The sequence below is a fragment of the Emys orbicularis genome, chromosome 1 (genome assembly GCF_028017835.1).
Source record: "Emys orbicularis isolate rEmyOrb1 chromosome 1, rEmyOrb1.hap1, whole genome shotgun sequence".
NCBI lineage: Eukaryota > Metazoa > Chordata > Testudines > Emydidae > Emys > Emys orbicularis.
In genome coordinates this window covers 117,630,716-117,658,588 of record NC_088683.1, presented here as the reverse complement: position 1 = coordinate 117,658,588, position 27,873 = coordinate 117,630,716, and the positions used below count along the sequence as shown (strand labels likewise).

General features: G+C 47.6%; 1 protein-coding gene across 1 annotated transcript in view; it reads left to right on the top strand.

Annotated features, from left to right (window-relative positions):
• CACNA2D4 (calcium voltage-gated channel auxiliary subunit alpha2delta 4) overlaps window positions 1-27,873 on the top strand; it is a 163,212-nt gene that overhangs the window by 64,408 nt on the left and 70,931 nt on the right. The window contains exons 19-26 of the mRNA XM_065408969.1: window positions 5,430-5,491; window positions 5,786-5,853; window positions 6,028-6,073; window positions 7,417-7,514; window positions 12,210-12,303; window positions 13,726-13,825; window positions 18,000-18,123; window positions 21,337-21,417. Of these exons, the coding sequence (XP_065265041.1) occupies window positions 5,430-5,491; window positions 5,786-5,853; window positions 6,028-6,073; window positions 7,417-7,514; window positions 12,210-12,303; window positions 13,726-13,825; window positions 18,000-18,123; window positions 21,337-21,417 (673 nt within the window). The remainder of the gene's footprint in view (window positions 1-5,429; window positions 5,492-5,785; window positions 5,854-6,027; window positions 6,074-7,416; window positions 7,515-12,209; window positions 12,304-13,725; window positions 13,826-17,999; window positions 18,124-21,336; window positions 21,418-27,873) is intronic.

Below are 27,873 nucleotides of genomic sequence, written 5' to 3'. Positions count from 1 at the left end.
ATCAGGCAATTGGTTCACGGCTCTCAATTTCAAGGATGCCAGCATGAAGGAGATTCCTGAGATTTGTAGCCAGCCAACAGCACTATAAAAGTGCAGGGTTCTCTCATTTGGACTCTCAATGGTGCTGAGTGTTTATCAAGGTACTTTGCAGTGTTGTCTCCATACTGGTCTCGCATGCTTGTTTCTGTCACCAACAGAAGTTGGTCCAATAAAAGATATTTTATTGTGTCTTATGTCTCTAATACCAAGGTACTGTCAGTGGTGCCAGCTCACCCCTGCTGGCAAGGGCCAATGCTATACCCTTATTTAGACCACTGGCTCCTAAAGGGCTGATCTTACCAGGAAACATGAGAAGCAACCTCCATACTTCTGGATCTCTTTGAGAGTTTGGGTCTCTGGTGAACCTGGAGAAATCTGCCTTGGAATCCACACAACTGATAGAATTTATCAGGATGAGGCTGGACGCTGTGGCCTCCAGGGCATGTTACCAGGCAACCACTTTCTCTTCATTGGACTCATACACCAAATACAGACGAGCCTCAGAATGTCCGTACAATCCTGCCGACCCTGTTGGGTCATATGACTGCAAGTACCTACGTGACACATGAGCAAGAATTCATCTCAGATATCTATGAGCCTGGTTGTGGACTGTATGCACTCCAGGCAAGCACAGTCTTGACTTACTCATCATGGCTCCCCAAAGGGTCTTAGCCTCACTTACTTGGTTTGTGTGGGTACCATTCAACTCTGGCTTCCAACAAAGACTATGACCATGGGTGCATCCTTCTTAGGTTGGGGAACAAATGTGGAAGGGCGGGTTTCTCAAGGGACATGATCTCTGCAGAAGTCTATGCTTAATATCAGCATGTTGAAACTAAGAGCAGTCAGACTGCCCTGTGAGTAATTCCTCCTGCCCAACTGCGGCCAGTCAGTCCAAGTATTATTAAACAACATTATGGCAGTCTGCTGTGTCAACAGCTGTGTGAGGAGGCCATTGAACTTTGGGAACTGGTGCATTCCCATGTAGATTACCCTGATGGCCACTGACCTGCCAGGAATCCAAACACCCTGGCAGACTCTCTAAGCAGACATTTCTCCACAGAAAACTAGTGGAAAGCTGCATGACATGACTCTTCAGATGGTGTTTTAGGTGTGGGGACTTGGATCCATGATCTCTGCCTCCCATGTGAACAGCAAGTGCAAAGAGTTCTGTTCTAGATGGGGGGTTGCACCTTAGGCTCTCTGGGTGACACTTTCCTCAGACAATGATCAGGAGCTGTGAGGTATGTCTTCCCTGACTCCCTCATTACCACGGGTTTTGAGGAAAATCAGACAGGACAAGATGTGAGAGATTTGCATAACACGGGGGTGGGCCCATCAGTTCTGGTACCCTATGCTTTTGCAGCTGTCAGCCTGGCCTCCTTCCCATCTCCCTTAACTCAGGATGAGGGAGGGACTTATCACTGCAACCTAGTCACACTTCACATGAGGGCATGGTATTTGGATGGATGTCAGAGTTAGAAAAGGCCTGTTCAGCTGATGTCCAGGGCATCCTGAGCAGTGGCAGAAAGAACTCTGCCAGGAAATGTTACAAAGTAAAATGGAGGGAAAAAATGTTTTGGTGTGATCAATCAGGAATTTCCCCTTTACCAAAACACATTCTGGATGCATTGTACTACTTCATATCCTTAAAATCCCCAGGGTATTTATTAGCTCCTTCAGAATACACCTTGCAGCCCTCATGAAGTTCCATCTGCCAGTAGAGAGCTATTCTGTTTTTTCTCATCCAATCACTTCCCACTTCTTGAAAGGTATGATTTAGAACCCTGGATGAACAGAGTGAAAAATGGCTTTAACAACAGATAGTTTTTACTCTGTGACCCTACTAGCCTAGCAAGAAAGTGAAACTGACCAACTGTCAATTTCACAGTGCTCCAAAATGCATTGAGCTGGACAGGAAGTGAAAGTGACAAGCTTACTTGTCAGTTCCGCTGTGCTGCTTTGATGTCACATAGAATAGAGTGGCAGACATCGGAAAGCAGAGGAGGGAATTTGTGGCAGAGCCTAGGGTTGATAAGAATGAGGCTGGTGGAAAGGGCTGAGTGAAGGGAATAGAGATTGTGGTGTCTTTGGCATAGAAGTGACCCCCACACTTGATTCATAGTTTCTAAGGCCAGATGGGACCTTTGTGATCATCTAGTCTGATCTCATGTATAACACAGGTCATAAAACTTCTCCAAAATAATTCCTGGAGCATATCTTCTAGAAAAAATCCCATCTTCATTTTAAAAATTGCCAATGATGGAAAATACACCACAACCCTTGGTAAATTGTTCTAATAGTTAATTACTCTCACTGTTAAAAATGTATGCCATATTGCCAGTCTGAATTTGCTTAGTTTCAAGGTGAATTCAGAAGGAAATTGCCAAGGGATGAGATAGAGAAGGGATTTAAGGACTGAACCTGAAGGACACTCCTTAGAGAGGTCTAGTGGCAGAGAAGCCTCTATTGCTAGCAATGACTGTGCCAGGGCATTGAGAAGGAGGCAACTGGGTGAAATGCAGCACTGAGCTAGAGAAGGAGCCAGGGCCACACACAAAATGAGAGTGGGAATCAAGGCCAGAAGAGAGGAAAGTTCTTCACCACCAAGAACCACACAAACCCAGTATCTTTAGCCATCATCTCAGTGCTTAAAGAATGGGAGCCACAGGGCAAACCAGGTTGTTCCGAGAGGTAGGTGAGAAAAGAGGTTTTCTGCATCCACTCAAGCTGCAGGGTGGGGGACCCAAATTTCGGAACCTCTGTGTGGCAGCACAAGGCTGGGTTTCTGGACTGGACATATTTTATCATTTACTGAAGTGATTGGAGTGCTTTTCTTTGGACAATGCTCAGCTGTCAGCCAGTTGACAAATCTCCCACACCAGGAAGCTGTCTGTGTGTAGTGTAGATGGCTTTGCCTCAAGTCCCTTTGACTGCTAGTGCCAGATGGATTTTATACACACACCCACGAGTTCCATTGCAGAGCTGACCTGTGCCGTTGATAGTGGAGGCGCAGAGTGAGGGCAGCCAGCTTCAGCTGTGTTACTGAACATGCACAGTCTGTGTGAGCATGCTCAGTACAAGCCAAGCAGCAAACCGGGGGGGAGGGGCATGTGAACCCCCATGCCCCCCCCATGCATCACCTCTGCATCTGTTTTCATGCTAACCCACCTGCTGAGTACACAAACCCAGGATACAGTGCAGGCTGACACTGGCAAGTCAGGTGTACTTTGCTCAACCTCCAGTATTGTTTAAAACAATCTTAGAAAATTTGCAGTGGGCCTGCCTTCTCACCGGTATATGGTATATTCCGGTGTTCTCCATAGTTCAGGGGTTCTCAAACTGAAGGTTGTGACCCCTCAAGGGGTCACGAGGTTATTACGTGGGGGTCGCGAGTACATGCACAAAACAGAGAGCAGCAACCGCTATAAAATATATAATTTAAATCTAGCGTTTTAGAAAATTGCACACACCTTTCCATCGCAATGTAATGTATTTACTTCAAAAAGTATTGTAAATGTATAATGCAGTGAATGTATTTGTATTATCACCACTTTAAAGGAATTGGACTCTGGGGATTGTAAATAACAAACGCAGGTTTGTTGTCTTGAGACTAAAAAGTGGAACTGAGACAATATTAGAGGGCTTGATTGTTCAGCAGCTGAAGAGCTGCATTAAACCACAGATCAATCAGAATACTGAGATCGGCCAAAAACACAGCCCTACAGGCAGGGGTGGCACTTGGGTAGGTTTGTGGGGGGCTATAGCCCCCCCCAAAAAAAATTGCCTTAGCTCCCCCATAGCTACCCTTCCCAGTGCAAAGGTCTACTGTTCTGCGCTGCTGCTGGCAACGGCATTGCCTTCAGAAATGGGCGCCCAGCAGCTGCCACTCTCTGGCCGTCCAGCTCTGAAGGCAGCACCACTGCCAGCAGCAGCGCAGAAGTAATGGTGGCAGTGGTGTGCTAAGTCTGCTGTGAAAAATGATATTGGCAAAGTTTCTTTGCACTCTTCCCCCAGTATTAAACAGTACTAAACAGTATTAAACTATTTAAAAAAAATAACTTTTCTGCTTATAACAATAATTTGATAAAAATGTGTTTTAGTCTTAATTTAAAAACAGTGAGAAAAGGTAAATTAATTTTAAACAATAGGGTTATAAATTTAGCATTTAAAATAGTGTTAAATATAAAAACATATTTTTAATTAATAAGATAGGGATCACACTCAGGCTTGCTGTCTGAAGGGGGTCGCCAATACAAAAAGTTTGAGAACCACTGCTCCAGTGTCTCTCTCACACTCTGACTCACCCACCCCTCATCTCCTGCCCTGGTTCTAGCGAGGAGTCACATCACTGCACTTCCAATCCAGAAAGGAAACACGCCAAGAAATGTTTTTTACTGCAGCAGCCTCAAAGAGGAAGCACTTGAGCCAGTCCTGCTAAATTCCATTGAAACTGACAGTTTCAAATGGAAAATGTCAATTTTGACACTTATTTTTCCAAAGCAACATTTCAAAATGAAATGAAACATTTTGAATTAAAATGCTTCTTTAAGTGGAAATGTTAATTTGAAATGAAATTTTTCAGTTTGAAACAAAATGTTTTAGTTTGAATTGACATTTTGTTTTGATTGAAAATGTTGTTCTTTCATTTTGATGTTTCCAAATTGAAATTTTTTCATAACTCTTCATTCCATGAAAATATTTGATAGTCTGACTTTTTTGTCCTGATTCAGGATGAAAATAAATATTAAAACCAGCAGCATTTCCCACAAGATGGGAATTCTGTTTTCCAACCAGTTGTAATCAGTTTGTAGCCACTGTTCTGGCTCTTCCAAACCCATTCCCTCCCACCCTCCAATCCTCCTCATCCGCCTCTCTGAATCTTCAGCCAGAGCGTAGAGCATAATAGAGGGAACCAGGGAAGCTGGTGAAGATAATGAATTGTAGCCCATGGTGGGGTCAGGGTCAGTCTGGGGCCTTGCAGGCCCTGTGCAAAGAAAGACCAGCAGGACCCGGCAATCTGGTTATGCAGTGAGCATATAGCTAATGCAGTGAAAGGGAGAGCAGCTTCCTCACACTTTCTGCTCTCTGGGTTGTAATCCCAGAGATAAGGTGTTTTACTGGCCCTGCGAGGAAATTGAATGGCTGAGTGAATGGATCTCTGAAAAGCATGACTTGCTGAACATTGCACACTGCATCATGGCCTCAGACCCGGTCTGTGGGGATGGATGTTACTGGAGTTAATCAGATGCTTTGGTTTGCCTTTGGGGTCGTGTAGCCAAATCACCATTGTCGCTGTGGTGCAGTAGGATGGTGTATCACTTCCCCCACCTTAGGGTTTGTTTTTCAAAAAGTTTATTTTCCCCACTTTTTTTTTTTATTTATTCCAGAAACGGGTTCTCTTTCTCACTAATGATTATTTCTTCACTGACATCAGTGGCACGCCTTTCAGGTGAGCAAGTGTATCTCAACTTAGGGAATGTACCTCTTGGGGGTGGGGGGCGTGGCTATTTGGTCCCCCCTTCTCATGATATTGGTTATGACAGAGGGGTTCCTTGCTCCCTTGTATTGGAGTTCAGATACTCTTACTGCTCGCTTGGGGATGTTCTTTTGTTAATAAGAGAGGAGAGAGCTGATGGCATTGGGGATCATAGCTCACCTCTCAGGGAGGGCAGTGTCAGATTTAAACATTTGGGGATTGCACGTGACCTTGTTGACAAACCCTCTGTTTTCCCCCTGCCTGCAGCCTGGGTGTCGTCCTCTCCCGTGGGCATGGGGAATACATCCTGCTAGGGAACACTTCCGTGGAAGAAGGTAGGTTAACCTGAAACAGTCACATCTCTGTAGGGGGCAAGGATGCTGAACTTCATGGGCATCCCAGGGATGTGCTTGTGCCTCCCTCTCTTCTCTGTCCCCCACCTCACCCTCTTTCAGTGTGTTTGGTTCATTGACTGATCAATAGATTTATTGGTTGCTTTCTTGTTTCAGGCTTGCACGACCTGCTGCAGCCAGACTTGACCTTAGCTAATGAATGGTAAGTACATGATATCCTGTTGATGATGGAGCTTTGGGTTGAGATCACTGGCAGAGTTTGCTCTGCTCTGCCACCCACCCTGGCCTGGAGGAAAAGCAATGTTCTCCTGAAGTAACTGATGGTGCCAGAGTTTGGTGCAAGCTCCTGAGACTTCCATCACTTTCTTTGGCAGATTATTCTACAGTCTGACCCATCTCCCTGTCAGGAAAGATCTCTTGATATTCACCCTCAATTCTCCTTTGCACAATCTCATCCTATTCCTGCCTAGAACTGTGCAACAAACCATAAATCACACAAAACTTAGCCAAGTGGGATTTTGTTGCAAGGTCAGATTACACTTAGTGAGAAATCAGCTTGGTTCACATGCCTTTTAATTGAGCCTGGATGTGGTTTCTAGTGAACCTGGAGTTGACTTTATTAATGCAAAATCATATCATGCAAAATTTGTGCTTTTGCTTGGTTTGTCCATGAAACAAAACGAAGCTTGGCATTTTCAACTTTTGCTTTGAGATTTGTGTGTACCTGAAACTCAGCATTAAATTCAGGTATGTGAACCTCAAGTGGATCAAAACTAAAGCAATTATTTGCAAGAAGCACTGCAAAAAACCCCAATTTATTATACCCTAGTTAAAACCCCTCAAACCGCCATGAATAGCATCTCTTCCTCCTTCAGTTTCATGCACAGTTAACGTATATAGTCAAGTCATCTGTTCACCAGCTTTACATAGTCACTTCTTCTAGTCTTGTCTAATAAACCATTCCTTAAAGTTCCTTAATAATTTGTGTTTTTCTTTATACCCCTCCAATCTAACATCGAAGTGGCCAGAACTGAAAGCCATATTAGAAGGCAGGTCTCTTGTGGAATACAGAGAAGTGATCACCTCCCAACTCTGCATCCTGATGCCTCTGCATACACAGGCCCATTGATTTATCTTGCCACCATATCACATTGCAAGCTTGTTCACTGTCTAGTTATCGGTCTCCTTTGGTATTGCTGCTTTCCAGGTTTCTCCATCACACTGTATATTGTTATAAGCGGGCTAGTGTATGTTACCATTGCCCTTTGCTGGGTGAAATTAGAACTGCTCTGCTGTGTGTCAGAGGAACTATACTGCTAACGAAGATGCTTCTTTAGATAAAGTGGTAGCGTCCTGTGCTGTTTTTAACAGGAGGAGCTGAGTTCTATCCATGCTGTTAAGTTCTGAGCACCCAAGGAGTGCAGCATAATGACATCTGAAATTCCTAGGTGGCCAAGGATTTTTTACAATATTTTTTTCCAGATCACTAGTTTCCTGGTGTGATTGCTTGAAAGTGATTTTCTGTGTTTCTTTCCTTGCCGCCAGGATTTACTGCATCACCGATATTGATCCAGATCACCGGAAGCTCAGCCAGCTGGAGGCCATGATCCGCTTCCTCACAGGAGAGGAACCCGATCTGGAATGTGAGTGCTGGAAATTAAAGTGACCTACTGGAGCTCTCCTGTGCCTCTCCACCGTGGAGAAGGGCTGTGGGAAACGGAGTGGTGGTAGATTGAGCTCATGAGCTGTATGCTCATCTCTGCAGAGCGGAGTTCAAACACTTGGTCACTTCACAAGTGGAAATAAATTGAGTGGCCACATCCTAATCCCCAGCAGCAAGTGATTGTTTCCATTTCATAATTACCACAAAATTAAACCGGATTGAACGTCTCTGTTAAGGAGAGATCCAGGCCTGTATTAGCTGGGGGTGCTGCAGGCCATGTTTGACAGAGCTGTGGGTGGAGCCAGGAAGGAAAGAGTGCCTGTGTGTAATTCAGAGCTGTGTAGTCCTAAAACAATAGTAACATTATTTGTATTGTGGTAGATCCCAAAGGCCCTATTCAGAGCTGGGGTACCATTGTGTTAGGCATTCCCTCAAACACAGGATAAAAGGCAAGCTCTGCCTTATTCCAAATTCAGTCATTAGCTCTTTAGGGTAGACGAAGTGGGTGTGATGGACAAAGGAGAGAAATGGACAAGGGAGGACAAATGTAATGAAAAGATCATGTGGATTCATAGTTTAGATATTGCACTACCTGATGTTCCCAGACAGTTTCAAATCACCTGAAAGTATGTTTGGGTTTTCTTTAGGTGATTTCATTTAATTCAAAACCCATCTCCAACTGCTGCTCTACCTGAACATCGTTAGCTGGTTGATGTGTTGTAAATATCAGCACAGACGTGCATCTCGAGGGGGATCTGAGGGAAGAAAGAGTAGTGGCCTTATTAATCAAGTCAGAGGGTGCTCTATGAATAAGAAGCAGCATAGAAGAAAGCACAAAGATGTTTGTGGGACACGCAGATAAATGGCTGTTCAAAACTGGCATCATTGATGGCACGAAGGGTGCAGGAATGACGCTATAAAAGTCAAGAGCAAATAAGCAGGGAAGGGCAGTGTAGTGAAGGGCATTAAGGGTGAAGACAAGACGTTTGAACTTGATGAGGTAGGAAAGGGGAGCCAGTGGAGGGATTCAGAGGAAGCAGGGAGGGTGTAACATAGAATTATGGGAAAGGTCAATGAAAGACTGTCTTAGTAGTTTTGTTTTGAATGGGCTGGAAGGAAGTGAGATGTGTGTCAAGGAGGAGAATGAGGTAGATGATAAGGGCCTGGGTGAAAGTTTTAGCCATATGGACAGAAAGAAAAGTTCAGATTTTGGAATTGCAATGGAGGACGAAGCAGCTGGATTTGGACAGGACCTGAATGTATTATGAAAAGGAGAGGGAGGAGTCAAAGATGACCCCAGCTTACAGGTCTCTGTGACAGGGAGAAGAGGATCTTGTCAATAATAGCAGAAAACAGGGGGAGTGGGGAGAGCATTAAGGAAAGATAAGGGGTTCAGTTTTGGACATGTTAGGTTTAAGCTAATGGTGAGGCATCCAGGAGGAGATGTAAGGTAGACTGAAAAAAGGGACAGAGTAGATGGACACAAGTCAGGAGTGAGGAAGATTTGCAAGTCAATGGCATGAAGATGGTGAGGAAGCTATCTGAGGTAGATGAGATCTCCCAAAGTAAAACTTTAGAGCAGGGGCGGGCAAACTTTGTGGCCCGAGGGCCACATCGGGTTTCCGAAATTGTATGGAGGGACGGTTAGGGGAGGCTGTGCCTCCCCAAACAGCCAGGCATGGCCCGGCCCCTGCCCCCACCCCCCCGCTTCTCGCCCCCTGATGGCCCCCCCCGGGACTCCTGCCCCATCCAACCCCCCCATTCCCTGTCGTGCCCCCTTCCCCCCTGGGACTCCTGCCCCACACCCTGCTCCCTGTCCTCTGACCGCTCCCGGACTCCCCGCCCCTGACTGCCCCCCCACTGCCCCATCCAACCCTTCCTCTCATTCCTGACTGCCCCCCTGGGGACCCCTGCCCCATCCAACCACCCCTTCTCCCTGTCCCCTGACTGCCCCCAGAACTCCTGCCCCTCACTGTCCCCCGCCACCCCATCCAACCCCCCTCTCCTTCCTGACTGCCCCCCCAGGACTCCTGCCCCACACCTTGCTCCCTGTCCCCTGACAGCTCCTGGACTCCCCGCCCCTGACTGCCCCCCACCGCCCCCTCCAACCCTTCCTCTCATTCCTGACTGCCCCCCCAGGACCCCTGCCCCATCCAACCACCCCTTCTCCCTGTCTCCTGACCGCTCCTGGAACGCCTGCCCCTGACTGCCCCCCCACGGGGACTCCTGCTCCCTGTCCCCTGACTGTCCCCCGCTGCCACATCCAACCCCCCTCTCCTTCCTGACTGCCCCCCCAGGACCCCTACCCCATCCAACCCCCCTGTTCCCCGCCCTCTGTCCACACCCCCGCCCCTTGACCACCACCTCAAACTCCCCTGCCCTCTTTCCAACCCCCCCTTCTCCCTGCCCTCTTACTGCGCTGCTTGGAGCACCGGTGGCTGGCAGCCATACCGCCCGGCTGGAGCCAGCCACGCCATCGCGCAGCACAGAGCATCGGGTCAGGCCGTGGCTCTGCTGCTGCGCTGCCTGGCAAGAGCTCGCAGCCCTGCCACCTAGAGCATTGTGCAGGCGGCGCAGTGAGCTGAGGCTGCGGGAGAGGGGGAACAGCGGGGGAGGGGGCGCTAGCCTCCCAGGCCAGGAGCTCAGGGGCCGGGCAGGAGGGTCCTGTGGGCCGGATGTGGCCTGCGGGCCATAGTTTGCCCACCTCTGCTTTAGAGTGAGAAGAAAAAGGGGCTAAGAATGGCACGCTGTGGGATCTTCCAGGAGAAGGGAGGAGGAGAACCCACTTAAAATAGGGCACAGCGGCTTTGTCTAGACTAGGATTTAACGGTGTGGTGTTAGATAACACACTCCAAAAGTCTAGTGTGGATAAGCCAGTGTAGACTTTAATATGTGCTAAGCAGGTCAAGTTAAAGCTTAGGCTCAGCTGCCTTGTCCACACCACATTTTATAACTGTTTAGCAAGTATTAGCAAACTCCTTCCAACACCGCATCTTTACATTCGCATCTAGACAAAGCCTATAGGAACAGCCAAAGAATAGGAAAACTAGGAGAGGATAGCATCCCTGAAGCCTGGTGAGGACAAGATTTCAAATTTCAAGAAGGAGGGTGTGATCCACTGTCAAAAGCAGAGAGGTCAGGGTGGACAAGAATGGAGTGGAGGTCCTGAGATTTGGCCACAGATAGATTATTCAAGGCTTTCGGGAAGGCAGCTTGAGTGGAGTGGGCAGAAGCTTGATTAGAGGGGATCCAGGACTGAGAGAGAGGGAGTCAAGGCAACAGTTGTAGACTGCCTGTTCAGTGAGTTCAGGGGTGAAGGCCAAAAGGGAGGGGAATAAATAATTCTTTTGACCCTGTGTGACAAGGTTGGGACTCACCACCGCAGCGCCTCCTGCTGGTTGCCTCCGGGAATTAGCTCAGTCCAGTGGAGCACCCTCTCCTGGTGGTGTCCCGCCCGTTGTCTCGCCCTTGGTTGGCATCTGAGCCCGCGTCACTCACCAGCTCACGGAGTCCTCTTTCAGACCACTGCCCTCCAGCAGTGCCCCTCAGTCCAGCCAAAACCCCATTCCGGGGGGTGGTTGATCAGCAGTCTCTCTGCACCCCAGCCACCATGTCCAACCACACACGCCAAAGTCTAATCCCTCTTGTCAGGGATCTGGCGTAGTCTATGATGGCTGCTCCCCACAGCCGATAGCTGGGTGTACTGCAAGGGGGGGACCCAGACCCACCCTCTACTCTGGGTCCCGGCCCAGGGACACTCTGGTGGCAGCCTCGCTGTCCTCCTTCTCTCCCCTCCGTCTGTCCACGTCCCTGGGCCGCTTCCTCTTCAGCCCCTCGCACTGGCTAGGCCTTTCCCCTCAGGGCCTGCAGCCTGGCAGACACTGGGCTGGAGTTCCCTTCTGCTCCCCCAGGTCTGGCCAGCGCTGTGCTGTGCTGTGCTGTCCGTGGTGCCAGTCTTGCTACTCTGTTAGTCTTTAAGGTGCCACCAGACTCCTTGTTGCTCTGGAGACAGACCTTCCCCTCTCAAAGGCCTGGGACAGACTGCCTGCTTCCTTCCTGAGCAGCCTTTTTATAGGGCTGAGCCTGGCCCTGATTGGCTGCCTCCAATCTGGGCCCCGATTGGCTCCCAATAAGCCCTTCTCTAATTGGCTCCCTGTCTGCGCAGGCTTACTGGCCTGCTGCAGCCCACACTCTCAGGGAGTGGGGCAGTCCGCCCCACTACACCCTGTTTTATTTGCTCAGCCTTTCAACCCCCCGAGCTTTTGGGCTGACAGAAGGTGACTTCTGACCCTTTAAAACTGTAAAGAGTGACCAGCGCGCTGAACTGCCATATGAAAGTGACCACCTGAACCCCAAAGTTAGGATCACTGCCACTCATGTACAGCATGGCGGTGAGCTGCCCTGACTGTAATGCTGTCTGTGTGACTGCTGCTAGACAGTCCGTGAGAGTGGCTTGGTCACACCCTGGTGAGGGTTCCCCTGCTGTCCTCTCAGCCAAAGGTGAGGCACCCCTGGGATGGTCAGCAGATGCAAGTGGGATCTTCTTTTTATTCCCTGTTGTTCAACCCACTGGACCACAAGTTAGGTCAGTAACATTGCTGCTCTAAAGGATATCTAGGAGGCAAAGGGATGACACCATTCTCACTCCTAATCATGTTTGGGTTTTTTTGCTCAGGTGATGAGGACTTGGTCCAGGAGGTGCTGTTTGATGCGGTGGTAACTGCGCCAATGGAGGCCTACTGGACAGCCTTGGCCCTCAACATGTCTGAGTAAGTATATGTGAAAACGCAGCTGAAATTCATTCAGATCCCATGGTCGTCTTGGGAGTTTGGACAGGGTCTCCTGATTCCCTGGTGAAAGCTCTGTGGCCAAGTTGAAGGAGCAGCTTGATTCCCTTTGTTCCATAGAGCCCATAATAGATCCTTACATAACACTAAGCTGACCACAGAAACAGAAGCAGGACATCAATCTCCCTCTCAGGCATGGACTCCAAGGAGGAGGAGTCTCACAGTTGAGGTCTTGGTAATAGATACAGAAACTTACACTTCAAAGTCATGAGTTCAAATCTCACCCAAGGACAGTAGTGACTAAGCTTTGTTACCATGTGACAACTGTTCCTTGAACTACATAAAGTGAATTGAGCTGAGTCCAGCTTCTATTGGAGTATCACAACTGGCAGTAGTTGGCTCTCTTACTGACACTGAAGCCAAGTATTGAATGGGCCATAGAAATTGACCTACCTGTCACACTTATGGATGGTGCCTTCAGATCAGGGTTGAAGTACACAGATGGAAGCCTGGACTGCTGCTGCCAGGCCTGAGAAGGGATATAAATCTAGAGGGTCTTGCCTCCACTTGGGGTTTTTTTGGAGGCAAAATTTTCTCACGGCTGCTACCACCTGGGCATTTAGGCCCACTAGCACTTTAACGCTGTGTTGTTCAGATCTGCTTGCAGCATATATTATAAACATTGGCAGCCATGGTTGTCTTATCTGTATTTGGACTCCCACAGTTGCTACCATTGGTGGAGTTGAATGAGTGGTAGGAATGGCAGGAAATTTTTGCCAACAAGCCCTAGTGTAGACACAGCCATAGTCTGTCATCCACCACATTCCTCTCACTTAAAAAGACAGTGCCGTGTCCATAGCAGCTGGCCCTCTACACTGTGAGCCTCTTCACAACAACGTCAGGTCTGTGCTACTCACAACTCCAGCAAGGTCGCCCTGCACCACTCAGTTACGTCATCCCTCGCAATCCCTTAATCTCCCTGTCCCAGACAGTGTTCGGGTTCAGCCCTGGGAGCACACCCATTCTCTCTGAGTAACTCATCTCCCGCCCCAATCCCATATGTAAATAACCTGCAGCTGGGCGGGCAGGAGTAGAGAACTTTAAGTTCTCTCTGTAAATGGACAAAATGAACAAATCACAAAAGTGTGACTGTGAGAATGAATAGTAAAATCGTAATAATCCTAATTCCCGCTCAGATTTTCAAATGTGTCAGTTCTGGTGTAACCCCACTGAAGGCAGTGGCATTATATCGCAGGGGAATTTGGTCCTAAATACTTAAGAAACCTCCCACTCCAATGTGTTGCCCTCTGAATCTCCACTTTGGAGGTCCTTACTACATGGAAGGCTTAGTTCTAGCTCTGAGATCTAATTCTGCCCCTCTGGGTCTCTCTCTCTGTCCCACAGTAAGACTGAGCAGGAGGTCGAGACGGCATTTCTGGGCACTCGAGCCGGCCTCATGAGGAGCCTCCTGTATGTGGGATCTGAGAAACTCTCGAACAGGCAAGTCCTAAAATGAAACTTCACTGAGGAATTTCTTATAGTCTCTGTGAAGGAGCAGCATGAAATTGCCACTGTGCCTTGAACAGTATCCAGGGTTACAGAGAACAAAATGGGAAGCAACCAGGGGTTAGTGGAGCAGACCTGTCCGATGTGTCATAAAGGATGGGGCAGGGCACTGTTTTGTGCTTGTTCTGTTTGTTATATGGCAAAAACCTGTCCCAGAATGCAATGGTTTCAATGTAAAATGTAGGCTGATTTTTCTGGGAGACCTAATCTTTTCTTTGATTATTCCGAAGTCCTGGTCAGGAAATAGAAGGGCTGTTGCCAAGACATTACAGCCAGAAGATCTCCAGTGACACTTTTTGTGAGAGTATGGGTGGGGTCTAGGCTTTAGCTTTTGGGCCATGTTCCAACTTAGGCAGAGTATTACTAGCCATCTCAATTCCCCTTTTAGTCTCATTTGCTGGATATTCTATCCTATACAGGTTCTTATACTGCCCTCATCATCATAGTATCTGAGCACCTTCCAGGGGGTGCATTACACAATGTGACTAACGTCTGTCACATGTAGTTAGTCTCTCTCTCATCCTCTCCCTAGAGGGAGAATTGTGTGTGCAGTGGAGTGTTTTGGCTTGGGAGGATTTTGGTTAGAGTTATTTTTAGAGTTATTCAGCTGCTTTGAGTTCCTGTTAGAAAGTAGGCTGAATAAGTGTGCCCTGCACTTGGAGCAGAAGGTGCTGAAGTTTGTGATGGTCCTTCGTTCCTGTGGGAATGTCTTCCACAGTCTGGGACCAGTCCCTGAGAAGGTTCCATTTCCTGCACAGATGAGCTTCACCCTTATGGCAGAAAGTCCCATTGTACCTGAGGAATGGACTTGTCAGATATGCTGGGCCCAGGCCATTGACTGCTTTGAAGATAAGAAGCAAGACCTTGAACTTGACTCAATATGCTATGGGAAGCCAGTGTAGATTCCCTGTCCTATACTGCTGGCACATAGCATTTTTCTGTGCTTTTAAAGGGTTGCAGGTGCTTCACTCCAGTGGTGGCTGCATTTCAGTGGCAGATTCCTGTATGTAGTATGTAAAGCTCTTCCAAATCCTCTGGAAAGCAAAGAACCATATAAATGACCAATCATTGTTACGTCAAAATATACAGCAAAAGTAAAGATCTGAAATAAAGAAATCGGGGAGGGGGAGGAAGAAGTGGAGATCTTGCAGGGAAGTCTGTTACCTGGTTGTTCCTGGTGCTCCGCCCAGGTATGGTTTATGTTATGGCAAGTGCAGAAGCCCATAAATCAATTTTTTGTTTGTTTGAGAATCTCCAATGAGTCTCTGGAACTTGGCTGTCCTGTAAGGGGGGCATCATTTATCCCTTATGACCTCCTTTGCCCTTCTTGACCTGGTCATTAGCTCTGTCTATACACCTCTACCTCGATATAACGCTGTCCTCGGGAGCCAAAAAATCTTACCGCGTTATAGGTGAAACCGCGTTATATCGAACTTGCTTTGATCCGCCGGAGTGCGCAGCCCTGCCCCCTCGGAGCACTGCTTTACCGTGTTATATCAGAATTCATGTTATATCGGGTTGCGTTATATCGGGGTAGAGGTGTATCTTGTTTTCTTGATCAGGCAAGACTCAGACCCCTCCCCCATCTCTCTTTCACTGAGCACCGTAGCCAGTTCCTGATTCTTGACTGAGTCAGAAAACTAGGAGTCTTCATTCCCCTACCACACAAATAAAAGGGCTTCCTCGTGATCTCTTTCACAGCCTCACTCTTGCGCTTGGGAGCTGAATGCGTGAAGGGGATTAGATATTTTAAAAGGAATTCAGACAGAGGGTAAAATTTTCTAAAGCACCCAACTCCCATTTTCCAAAGTGATTCAGGCACCTAGGAGCCTAAATCACTTGCACACTTTTGAAAATTTTATCCAGAATTTTTTGGTTGGGTAACTAGTCCCACTTGCATAGTAAGTGCAGGCCTCTCATCTGCACAATGATCCCTGTGATGTCTCCTAAAACATTACCTGGACTAACAGCGTTCCTTTCACCTGCACATGGCACCTGTTGATACTTTAATACTACAGCTGTGACCCATGGTAACTAAATCTCTTCCCCCTGCATATGGTAACACCTGTTAATACACCCATATTGCAGATGTTAGTTGGAATAACACAGTCCCTACAGTGCTACAAATAGATATCCTGCTGTTGCAGCTCTGGGCTGGGATATAGGATTGTTCAGAGCTGCAGGGTACCACACAGCACAGATTCTTACTTTGCACTTCCTTGCATCTCCCTTTTTCAGTTTCATGGTTCATTCTTACCCACAACAGAGATGACTTATGCATGTTAGTGCGGGCCCCAGTGGGATGGGCTAAGTGAGGTAGGTGCTACCTGTTCACCAAATGGCAGCCTAGGCAGGTAAAGAGTTTCAGCTTCAAGGATGTTACTTATTAGCTATACCCATCCCACCTACCACTGGTTATGTATGGTGGCTGAGCAGCCTGTGCTGGGGGGTAATGTGGACATAGATGTGGACAACAGCACCACCTGGTGGCTCAATATGGAAAAAGTCATAAGATCTATGTGACATGCTGAGCAGAATCCAAGAAGTGGAGAACCTGGGAAATAAGGCTCTTGGGTCATGCAGATAATTCTCAGACAGCTCAGATGTGTTCCTAAACCTAACCTCTGTCTTATCTGCCTACAGCAGTAGCATTTGTAAAGCAGCTGCCACCATAGTATTTAGGTGCCTTGTGCCTTATTTAAAAAGAATTTTATCTTGCTTGTCTGCAACTGGACCGCTGTATTCTCCTCTTACCAGAGGAATATGTAAGGATCAGTTTATTTGGGGCTGCTACTCTGTATTTGACAGTATATACAACCATCTCTACTGAGGGGTTAGATCTTTGCAAGAGGTGTGACTTGTTCTTAAGAAAGAGGTGTAGGCTCAGCATGGTCTTCTATAGCCAAGGGCCCTCTGCCTAATTGCACTTTCTTGGCAGACAAAGGATTGATACGAGGCTCTATTAGTTGTAGTGACTCTGTGGACTGGAGAATTCTTGGAGAGTTGCACAGAACAGGGGTTCTCAACCTTTTTCTTCGTGAGGCCCCTCCAACATGCTCTAAAAACTCCTTGGCCCACCTGTGCCACAACAACTGTTTTTCTGCATATAATATATGGAGATATACCTATCTCATAGAACTGGAAGGGACCTTGAAAGGTCATCAAGCCCCAGACCCCTGGTTGAGAACAGCTGGCATAGAGAGACTGTCCTGGTGGTTGTCAGGCCTAGTCTATTGAGAGCTTTGTAGATCAGCACTAGAATCTTAAAGTAACTCTGGGATGTGATGGATAGTCCATGTAGGGCACTGCACACAACTCTCTTGACAAGGTGTGTCTCTTAGAGATGAGCTGCAGTGTGCTGGATCAGCTGAAGCTTCCCCAGCGCTTTCTAGATATAGGCCATTGCCATAATCCAGCCTAGAAGGCAAAGGCCATGTCTGTAATAGTGAGGAAGGAGGCACTGATTTCTTGCCAATCAGGTGGGGAAATATATTTCTGATAACCTTCCATGCAGCTCCAAATGTGGGTTTCTTCCAATGGCTCATGTGCAGGTCACACACTCAGCTTCCCCAGCACCACCAGTGAAGTATCTTGGACATCTTGACTTTATGACTTGTCCTAACCAACTCATCCTTTAAAAATGCCAGAGCCCTTCCTGTGAAAGAAGGGGTGGGAGCCATAATTTCCCAACCACTGTGCTTGCGTGAGTGTTTCTGTCTCTCTCAATTCTTCCCTGCAGTTTGTTGGACACAGTTAACTTTCTGCCCTGTGGTGTACCTGGTGTACCTTTGTGCTGCTAAAGAGCAGCCACCTTCCACCCCAGCAATGGCTGCATTTCAGCAGTGGATGAACTGACGATGGTAGCCTGTGTGCTGCATATAGTTTGTAAACTGCTCTGGGGTCCTTTGGGGTGAAAGGTGCTATCTGACTGTAAGTTTAGTATGTCACCGGCCTGTGACTATCCTGACGCTGTGTTGGTGCCCTGACAATGCTAAGTGCAGAACATCCCCCCAGGCAGGCACTGTGCTGAATGCAGCTGAGGAGGGAGAAGTGGGCTTCCCTGTCCCAGATGAAGGTGGCAATTTTCACTTTTTTTTCTTCCTTACAGGAAGTTCCTGACCTTGGGGGACAAGGAGAGTATCTTCACCATGGATCACTTCCCCCTGTGGTATCGCCGAGCAGCAGAGCATCCTCCAGGGAGCTTCATCTACAGCATCACCTCAGAAGAGGGTTCAGGTAACCCTCGCCTTAGCACTACAGCAAAGGAGGGAGATGGAGAAAATAAACGTATCACTCACAGTCCCCTGCTCCCTGTCCCCACCCCATTCACCTTCATTATCCTCTTCCTGCAAGACTGAGCTCTTACACAGGGGGAGATGATGAGAGCCATCCTCGGGCTGCTTGAATCTCATGCTGGTTCTGTAGTGTGGGTAGGCATCCCCTCACCCCATGGAGCCCCAAAGTGACAGCTGACTAGCAGCTTTGTTGTGTCTATGCTCAGGATGTGATTGTCCCCTATGTGATCTCCAGAGCCTGCAGGGATCTTTGCCAAGGTGGAGGAGGACAGGAGAGCACAAGAAAAATCAGAACAAAATACTATGTGACGCTCATGCAACAGAGGCAGAAATCCCCTCTGTGCTCTTCCCCAGCCCCCTGCACTCAGGCATTGTCACAGAGTGCAGCACTTTCACTGTAAACGCTTTTTGTAGCATTGTGGTGGGAGGGTATGTGGGAGGGGAAGTGAGCAGCACGGAGAAGAAAACGAGGATGAGATCCAGAAGATGAACCAGGATATAAAGGGAGGGGGAGAGAAAACACACTAAACCTTCCATCCATGCTCTCCTCTCCTCCCTGCCCCCAAGTATACCTCACTTAAAGGGTCACCACTAGAGTGAAGGGCAGAGGTGGCAGTCGTGGCAAGAAGCATCTTCTGCCAGACTACGTGCAACTTTCATTGCTCTTTGCAATAGAGCAGGGCTTAGAAAGTCAGACATTGGCACCCCGCATGGGTGTGACCTCCTGAAATCCCTGCAGTAGCTTCCTATCAATATCCAGTGTGTACCTTCATCACCATGTGCAGTAACCCATGGGACCAGGTATCAGTTGCTAGTCACTGTGGGACAGATCCTGCGGTCCTTGCTCATCTGAACCCTAACTGACATCAAAGGTAGCTTTGCCTTAATAAGGACTGCATAAAAGCTGGCTTTTGTTTGGTTCATGGTATCCCTTAGCCATGACCAAGCTCAGGGCCAACTGTGCTAAGCACTGACACATAGGAAGAGACAGTCCCTGCCCCCAAAAGCTTACGTTCTAAATAGATAGGACAGACAAAGGGTGGGGGAGGAAGGAAGGATTATTCTTAGGAGTCTACTTAAATCATGGAGAAATCACACATTTTTCATGGGTTGGTCACAGCATAAATAGCAAATTTCACAGATGGTCTGGTATTGCCACCCTTACTTCTATGCTACTGCTGACCGCAGCGCTGCCTTCAGAGCTGGGTAGCTGGAGACCCGATTTCACAGGGGAGATGGGATTTCATGTCCGTGACGCAATTTTCACACCTGCAAATTTGGTAGACCCCTAATTCTACTCCCCTTTTTACAGATGAGCAACTGAAGCACAGAGAGACTGTCATTTGCCCAAGGTCACATATTAAGTCTGTAGCAGAACTGGAAATAGAACACAGATCTCGAGAGTCCCAGTCTAGGGCCTTCACCACATGATCATGCTTCATGACCCAGCAGGACCAGGAACTTCACATGACCTCCCTCTAGGGAGTTTGATCCTGCATTTGTCATCTACCCGAATCCCCCACAGGCGTCACAGGGAGTTTTGGGTTCACAAGGAGTGCAGGATCAGGCTCAAAGCATATGAACATAATCTGGCAGGGAAGTCCTTGTGTTTCACAAGTGCTTCTCTCAATGCATGCAGTGTCCTTGTGCAAGTCAGTCTGACTTCAGTCAAAAAAATCCACACACGACCTCAGGCTAAAACACACAATGCAACTGCAAAGTCATGTTCAGGACACGTCAGACACCAACAAGAATGATGAAGGCAGAAGTAAGACAATGACAAATGCTGGGACTGTGGGGAAGGAAAAAGGACCTAATCCATCTGCTGGGGCAAAGCACTGAACTCTACAATCTGTTGCGAAGGAATGAGTGGCAGAATAAATATGCTCAGAAATACTGACCTTCAAAATGTCCCCGGTAACTGTAAAAAAGAAACCACAGCCCCTATTTTTTTTATTTCAACAAATCCAGTAAAACCCTTCAAAACTGGAATCTGTCCCGAGGACAGTTACAGACTAAAATGACTGAGTTCAACTTAGGAAATGGCACACTGCCTAAGGTGCAGTTCAGACTACATGTGCAACCATGTTTTTTGTATCCAGTGTGTGGCACAACCTACACAGGGCCAGATTGTGATGGCCTTTAGTTGGCCGTGGAGGAGTTAGGGGCCAGAATCCTCTTGGAGTTGAGGTCATGGCCTCATCCCTCCTCCATCCTGCCCTGCAGAGTGGGGCTGGTGCACCAGCAGAAGCAACCTGCTCCGTCCTAGTGCGCTGTCTTCCATGCACATGCGCAGCCCCAGGAGAGGCTATGCCTACCTGACATACAACCACCTCAGTGCCCCTCATGGGACAGAGTACACGGGCCACATGGCCTTTTATGCAGAGCTGTTCTATAAATGGCACAATCTAGTCCAAGGTTTGAATTGTGCCTGCTTTTATGCCTCAGAATAATAGCTGAACCATGTTTGTGCATTCACTCATACAACACTGCCTAAACTTTGTTTGTGTACCAGTGCATTCTGGGAAAATCTGGGCAGCTAGCCTATACTGTCTCAGCAAGAGAAAGCGTAGAGGACATGCACACAGAGCGGCACCAGTGGCATGAGGTGCAATGCGCTCGGGGGCATCCTACCTCACAGAAAACAAGGAGGAAGAAGGCCTGGCTTACTTGAGTGGTGTTCCTCTAGATTTAAACAGGTCTAACTGAACCCCAAACTTGGCCTTATAGTGTAATGATACAACCAACTTATTCAGACAGGTAAACAAACTTGAGGTGGGCAGGAAGGTTGGCTGAGTCTTGTAGCAGCTTCTCAGGGGGTATGTACTTTCTTATTTTGAGGGCAACACCCTTGCTCTCATGGGCCATTCCACCAAGAGGAAATCTGGTCTCCTGAACTGCCAATCAGGATGCTTCAGTGTTCTGGGAGATGCAGACATGAGCTCAGAGTTGAGCTTTTCAATGTTGGGGCATCCTTTGTGCACTATTATCATGTGGCATCCCCACGCACCCAGTCCATGTCAGAGCTGGCTACTTCAGTGATCTCAGTAGTTTTTCTCTGTGGAAAGTAAAGAGCTCCTGTGTGTGGTCTGTGCCCCCTTCCCCTGGCAACAGAGGGAAAGTAACTGAATCTGCTACATCTGTGTCTTGACAGAGGGAGGTAGCAAACCAGAGGTGGTGACAGTGAGCACATCTGTTGCTGTGACTGTGGATGGGAAGACGGCTATTGCTGCAGGTAGGACCTGCCAAGAACAGGTTTTTATTTTGTTCTTGAATAAGAGAGTGGCACAATGTCTTGCAGGGGGGAACCTTCCTTCCAGTGAGATCTGTTAGCCTGTGGAATTGTCTTCCTAAGAAAGTGGTGGAAACTACATGACTTGTGTTATCGAAAACTAGACTGGACAAAGCACTAGAAAATATATAGTATGGCTCAATCCTGCGTTGGGCACAGGGGGAGGGACTGGGTGAATTAACAGGGTGAATTCTGTTGCTGATATCTATGAGTCTATGGATTGGTGCAGTCATTGATTGTAGAGCAGAAAGCTTGCACAGTGGGTAGTTTTGGAGCTTTGAGATCATTGTACTGTGTTTGGGCCGATGGAGTATTTGTGATGCTTATGCTGAGTTTCAAAAGAATGAGATGTGCCTCTACCTCCAGTAATTCTGCTGACTTTGAAATTCTCTCATGTAAATTCCCACCATTCCCTGTAAATCTAAGCCTTGTGCCCTCTTTGAAGGAGTTTCACTGAATTCCATGTGTACTATTGGAAGATAATGATCTCACATTTATAGAACACCCGGTCACGTTCTGCGGTGCAATCCAGACCAGTGAGGGGTTGTGTGTCACTGCCTGCCCTGTAACCCTGAGTGCCTCAAAATGATCTTCTGCTGTAGCTGCTTGACTGGATGCTCCAGTCAGCAGACAAGCATGGTGTATGGGTGTGTGTGGCGGGGGGGCAGCTCTGGTGCAGCACTGTTTCCAGCAGCCTGCTTGTTATACTGCTGCCACACTCTGGCCTCCACCAGCTTTAGTTACACTTGGCAAGATGGTCCCAACAGCCCCCAGTCCTAAATTTTCCCAAATCATGTGTTCTGCAATGATCAACCCTCTCCTGGACCATTCAGAGAGATAGTAAGGTGTGTTTGTTCCTTTAAAGGTACAGTACCCAGCAGCTTGCCACATCAGCTGGAGTTAACATTCACTTTAAATCAAACGCAGACTGGGTTAGTTTAGATTCAAAGTAAAACAAGTCTATTAACAAAAGGAGAGGATATTAAGTGAGTTCAAGTATGAAGGATAGAGTTAGAAATGGTTACAAGCAAATAAGAATGCTTTCTAGAGGCTAAGACTTAACACAACAAGCTACGGCCTTTGTTCAAGGTAGTTTCCTTATCAATTTACCTTCCAGCAAGTTGGCTGACCACCCCTCTGGTCATGATCTCCCAGAAAATCCAAAGTATACGGTTCATTTGCCTTATCTGAAAGATAAATTGGGGTTCTTTGCCCCTCTCTTTATAGTCCAGTGCACCTTTTAAATGGATTCTTCTGAAAGTTACCCACCAAAATAAAGTTCATTCAAGCTCTGAGGAAGGCAACATGGAGTCTCCTTGTGAAGGAACTTACATGATGGTTTCTCCTTTCACTGGTGTTTGCTAAAATGCAGATTGATCTGTTTCCTGCAATCTTCTCTCCTTGCTGTAATGTTGGATGGTTCTCTCCTCCCCTTGTTGGTTCGATGGTCCTGTTTACCTTCTACGTAAATTGCATTCCCATTGTCTGGAAATACCTCTCTGGTTCAGCTATCGTTACCTCTTAGACCAGATTCTGTGCTCCACTTAGGACTAAATCAAAAATTGCTTCTCCCTTTGTAGGTTCCATGACTAGCTGCTCCCAGAAGCAGGGGCGGGACATCTGCCATCCACAAGAGCTGGAAGATAGGACTTGATAAAATGCATGTACAGCTGCTTGCATATTAAATAATTAGATTATACTCATATGAAAGCGGAGCGGGCCGAGCCACTGCTTCTAGCAGCTCCCATTGGCCAAGAGCAGCGAACTGCGGCCGCTGGGAGCCGTGATCGGCCGAACCTGCGGATGTGGCAGGTACACAAACCGACCCGGCCCACCAGGGGCTTTCCCTGCAGAAGCGGCGGAACAAGTTTGGGAACCACTGGGCTAATGCATACACTCATTATTTTACGAACATTTTTATGCAACCTAATTTTTAATTTTAAAAAATTCCACATTTCAGCCCAATGGCTTAGTCAGGAAGGCTTGACAACAATAACGTGATGTGGGGACCATTGGGTATTTCCAGAGGGAGCAAAATATTCTGGAAATGAGCATTAAGTATAACCAAAACAACCCTTTGGAAATCTGTTAGTGGAGGTAGCTGAGTTTGAGATTTGCTCTGGAAGTTGGAGTTTTGTTTCAGGAACTCAGGAAAGTGGATGTTTGGGTGTTTTAGCCAGCCATCTTGGAGTTAGAACTTCAATTCAGGAGACAGTCATGTTTGCAAGTGCAGATGACTCAGCACCAGAGGAATAAAAGAACAGGAGGCAAGTCTGTTAAGAAACTGCTGAATATCCAGGTTACTTGATTTATATATTATGCACATGGATCTTGAAAGGATTTTCAAATTGTTCTGTTACAATAGTTCATTTCTTAGAAATCGGGATAAGAATGGCCTTATTGCTAGGTGGAAAGACACTTCTTTTCATCACACTGAAGAGTACTGTTGCAGGGGCGTATGTGCCTAGCCTTGAATAGTAATATCTCAAACTGACATTGGTAGCAGTGGAGCAAGAAGACAGCATTTTATCAAGTCCTATCTTTCAGTTCTTGCGGATGGCAGATGTCTGGGGGATTATAACCAGAATGCGAACACAAGCTTAACTATCGTGGACATAACAACAAGATATTATGCATGCAGGGCCATCCCTAGGGAGATGCGGGGCCTGGGACAACCCCCCTCTCTGCCCCAGGCCCTGCCCCCATTCCACCCCTTCCCCCAACCCCCCTCCCTGCCTCTTCCCACCCCTGCTTCACCCCCTCCCTGCCCCCATTCCACTCCTTCTCTCAAGCCCCCACCCCCACCCCACCTCTTTCCGGCTTCCGCCCCATCCCCTGAGCGACGCCGGGAGCCAGCGTGGTGGCGTGGAGCAGGGTGGACTGGGGCCGGGTCACTCGCTGCTGCTGGTACCAGGCCCCCTGCTAACCTCCCAGGCCACCCTGGACCCCGCGTCACCCTAAAGCATGGGGGGCCCCAAAGCGCGGTAATCCCAAACATTGGTGGAGCCAGGCCCACGTTCCTAAATTTTGGTGGAGCACGGGCCCATATAACTTGCCGCCTATGTACGCTTTCTGCTTTTGCAGCCTCTCTAACTTCCATTAGCGTTGCAGTCACTGTCACCATCTTGGTTAGGTGGTTGGTAGTATATCCCTACTGCTATACCCTTTTTATTCAAACATGGAATTTCTATTCCTAGAGATAATATGATACAGTTTTTCATTTAAAATTTTTACCGTATTTGACTCTATGCTTTCTTTTACATATAATGCTACTCTCCTACCAGAGAAACATATGCTGTCATTCCTAAATATTTTATAGCCTGGTATTACCGTGTCCCACTGAAATTGAATGGAAAATAAAACCTTTCAAAGTGTTATTGGCCGTTGAGGAGCAACTGACTTCCCAGGGGAGTGATAATATAATATGGATTCTTTCACCTCTAAACCACCATTTCAAATCCAATCTAGGTCATAAGTAATCTTAAAATTATTACCAACCCAAGGCTGTTCAGAGACTGCTGTGAAATAAGTTGATGGTTCTCATCGCAGACATTACCATAAAAACTGCCATCAACTGACACTATGGCTAGCATTCCCAACTGAGAATAAAATGGCATAGAGCAGTGGTCCCCAACGCAGTGCCCGCAGGCGCCATGGCGCCCGCCGAGGCATCTATGTGCACCCACGTACTGGCCAGCGGACGAGCATCCGCCGAAATGCCGCCGACAAGCAGCGTCATCCAGAGGCGTTGCTGCCGAAATGCCGCTGATTTTCGGCAGCATTTCGGTGGCAACGCCTCTGGATGACGCTGCTTGTCAGTGGCATTTCGGCAGCGACGCCTATTGACGTTGCTGCTTCTCGGTGGCATTTCAGCGGATGCTCGTCCGCCGGCCACGGTCCGCGGTGGCTCGTCGTCTGGTGCCCGCCAGACGAAAAAGGTTGGGGACCACTGGCATAGAGACTGAAGTACCCACTGATGTCCAGAGGTATTCACTCTGAGTGCAGCATTGAGGTGTATTTAGGAACATGGGCCCAGGTCCTCAGCTCAATGGAAGTAAGGAGCTTAAATACCTTTGAGCATCTGGATCATGGTGTTTTCACCTGAGACATAAACATGAAATCCTGATCACGTGTGTTCCTTAAAGATACCATGATTCTTGTCATGGGTAAACCTGTTTGGAAGACATAGCCAGTTCCAGGTAGGTAATGCCTTTCTATGTACTTAAATTCTCTCGGCACTTTCCATTGACTCAGGTATTCTTCTCTCCCTGTTTTGTAGCTCATTGTTGAAGAGTTGCCATATTTCACCCAAGAGGTGGCAGCACAACAGTGATGTGCAAAGTAATTTCTCTATACAGGCCCCAAATGATCCACATGGGCTGTCCCCGCACCCGTGCATAGCCCCATTGACTTCAGTGTGGGTATATGGGTCTGCCTGTATGGAGCCAATTGTTGGCCAGGAGCCTACATTTGCAACCACTTTACAATCTTACACGTATATAATGTCTTTCATTCTTCTTATTCAGAATTTGCACTGTTCCCAGTATACCCTATAATGGAATGGGTTTGTAGTTATTGGACAAGTTATGTCAGAATCATATAAACAGGGGTTTGGAGGGGTTTTTAAATGCCATTTTAAAAAGTGTCCTCTATGAAATGACCTGTCATCCTGCCAGTGGCTGTAACTGTCACGTGCTTGACTTGCTGATGCTTGGGGAGATTCCAGTGCATTCCAAAATATCCATAACACATGCAGTGATAAACTCAAGTCTGGGATTTATAACAGGGCCTGCAAGGAGCAAGCCCCCACAGCACCTCTTCTTGTTGGGAGCTCCAAATACCTAAAGAGCCGTGTCCCCTTTGTTCTGGCAGCTGAGTTTCACTCCCCTCGATGCTGTGAAAGGCAAACCCTCAAAATCAAACAAACAAGGTGACATAAACCTGGATTCTGTCAGAGAATTATAAAATAATTAGGAACAGGAAACTGGGGGACTGGAGAGCCAGGGCAGGGGTTGGTCATCATATGTGAAAGCCTTACTCCTCTACATTGTCAGCTCAGGTCAATAATAAGGCCCAGGACAGAATGGGCTGGAGACTGAACTACCCTCTGAAACCTAGAAGTGCTGCCTCCAGGTCAGGGTGAAGACTCATTAGTTAAGCTGGGATCAGTGCAGGAACTGAGAGGGATGGGGGAAAAGAAGACTCAGCACCACCTTTGCAGCTCTTGGATTCCGGATATGTAAACTAGAGCAACCCTGGGGCTGCTCTAAATTATGCTGTACTGCTGTGGCCTTCTATGGATCAGAATAGATAAAGTGCAATGTGCTCTGGCCAAGACCCCTCTTTCGTGCTCCTGGCCATACCCCACACCAGGTGCTGTGAGGGGGAGCAGCATAGAACTATTTTCTGGCTCTAGACCGGCGGGGGGGTCTCACCCAACTCCAAAAGGTATTCCCAGGTGGCCAGTTCTGGCCAGTTTAGGCCCTTTGAAACTAGGGGCCAGCCAGGACCCAGAATCAGTCGTAGATGGGGAGCAGTGTAGGAGAAGTTTGTACTGCTACTGCCTATGCTGTACTTGTTTTTGTGAATTAAAAATACCTACCAGATATATTGCGCTTTGCAATTTCAAAGCATTGTGCAAATATTAACTAAGGGCTAGGATATTAATTATAATTAATAAGAAGGGAGGTAGTCTCTGGGGATGTCAATCCAGTACCTTTCTTTAGCACTAACTTCACTAGAAATAATTGTAATTGAACCCTTCTTAACCCTGCTTTAAATAACATTGTGTCAACTGTTCTCCCATGTGAGTCAGTAACCTGGGGCTTTAGCCTTCTCAGGGGGAAGCCACTGCAGTCACATTGCAGCTGCTGACATATTCCTTTAGTGATTTAGAGTCCCAGTGCAATTGCTGGAGGCTGAGCGGGAGTTTAGCTGTCTCTCTGGGCTGCCTGTGACGTCTCTTTCGCTGCATGACCTTCTCCTCGAGTGCGTTGTTTGGCTGGCATCTGATCTCGTCACAGCATGAACAAATATGGGCTCCTTTTCAAGAGCTCCTTGCTGTTGTTGCCATGGGTCAGGGATGGGAGCCAAGCTGGGACCTGCCAAGCCTTGGGACATGAAGGAAAGTCCTAGACTGCCCAACAGAACTGACAGGGCATCAAAATAGGGATTCAGGAGCTAAGGGTATATTTTGTTTGACTTCGTCCTGTAATCTTCCTCTCTGTTTATATTCAAAGCTATCACTTAATGTTTGCATTACACTTGTGCCTATGGACCCCAGCCAAAACTGGTACTGCACATAGACGTCGTAAGAGACAGTCCCTGACCCCAAGCACTCACAAGCTTAAGAAAGAAGGCAGACACAGGGTGGGAGAAGGAAGGATTATTCTCCCCATT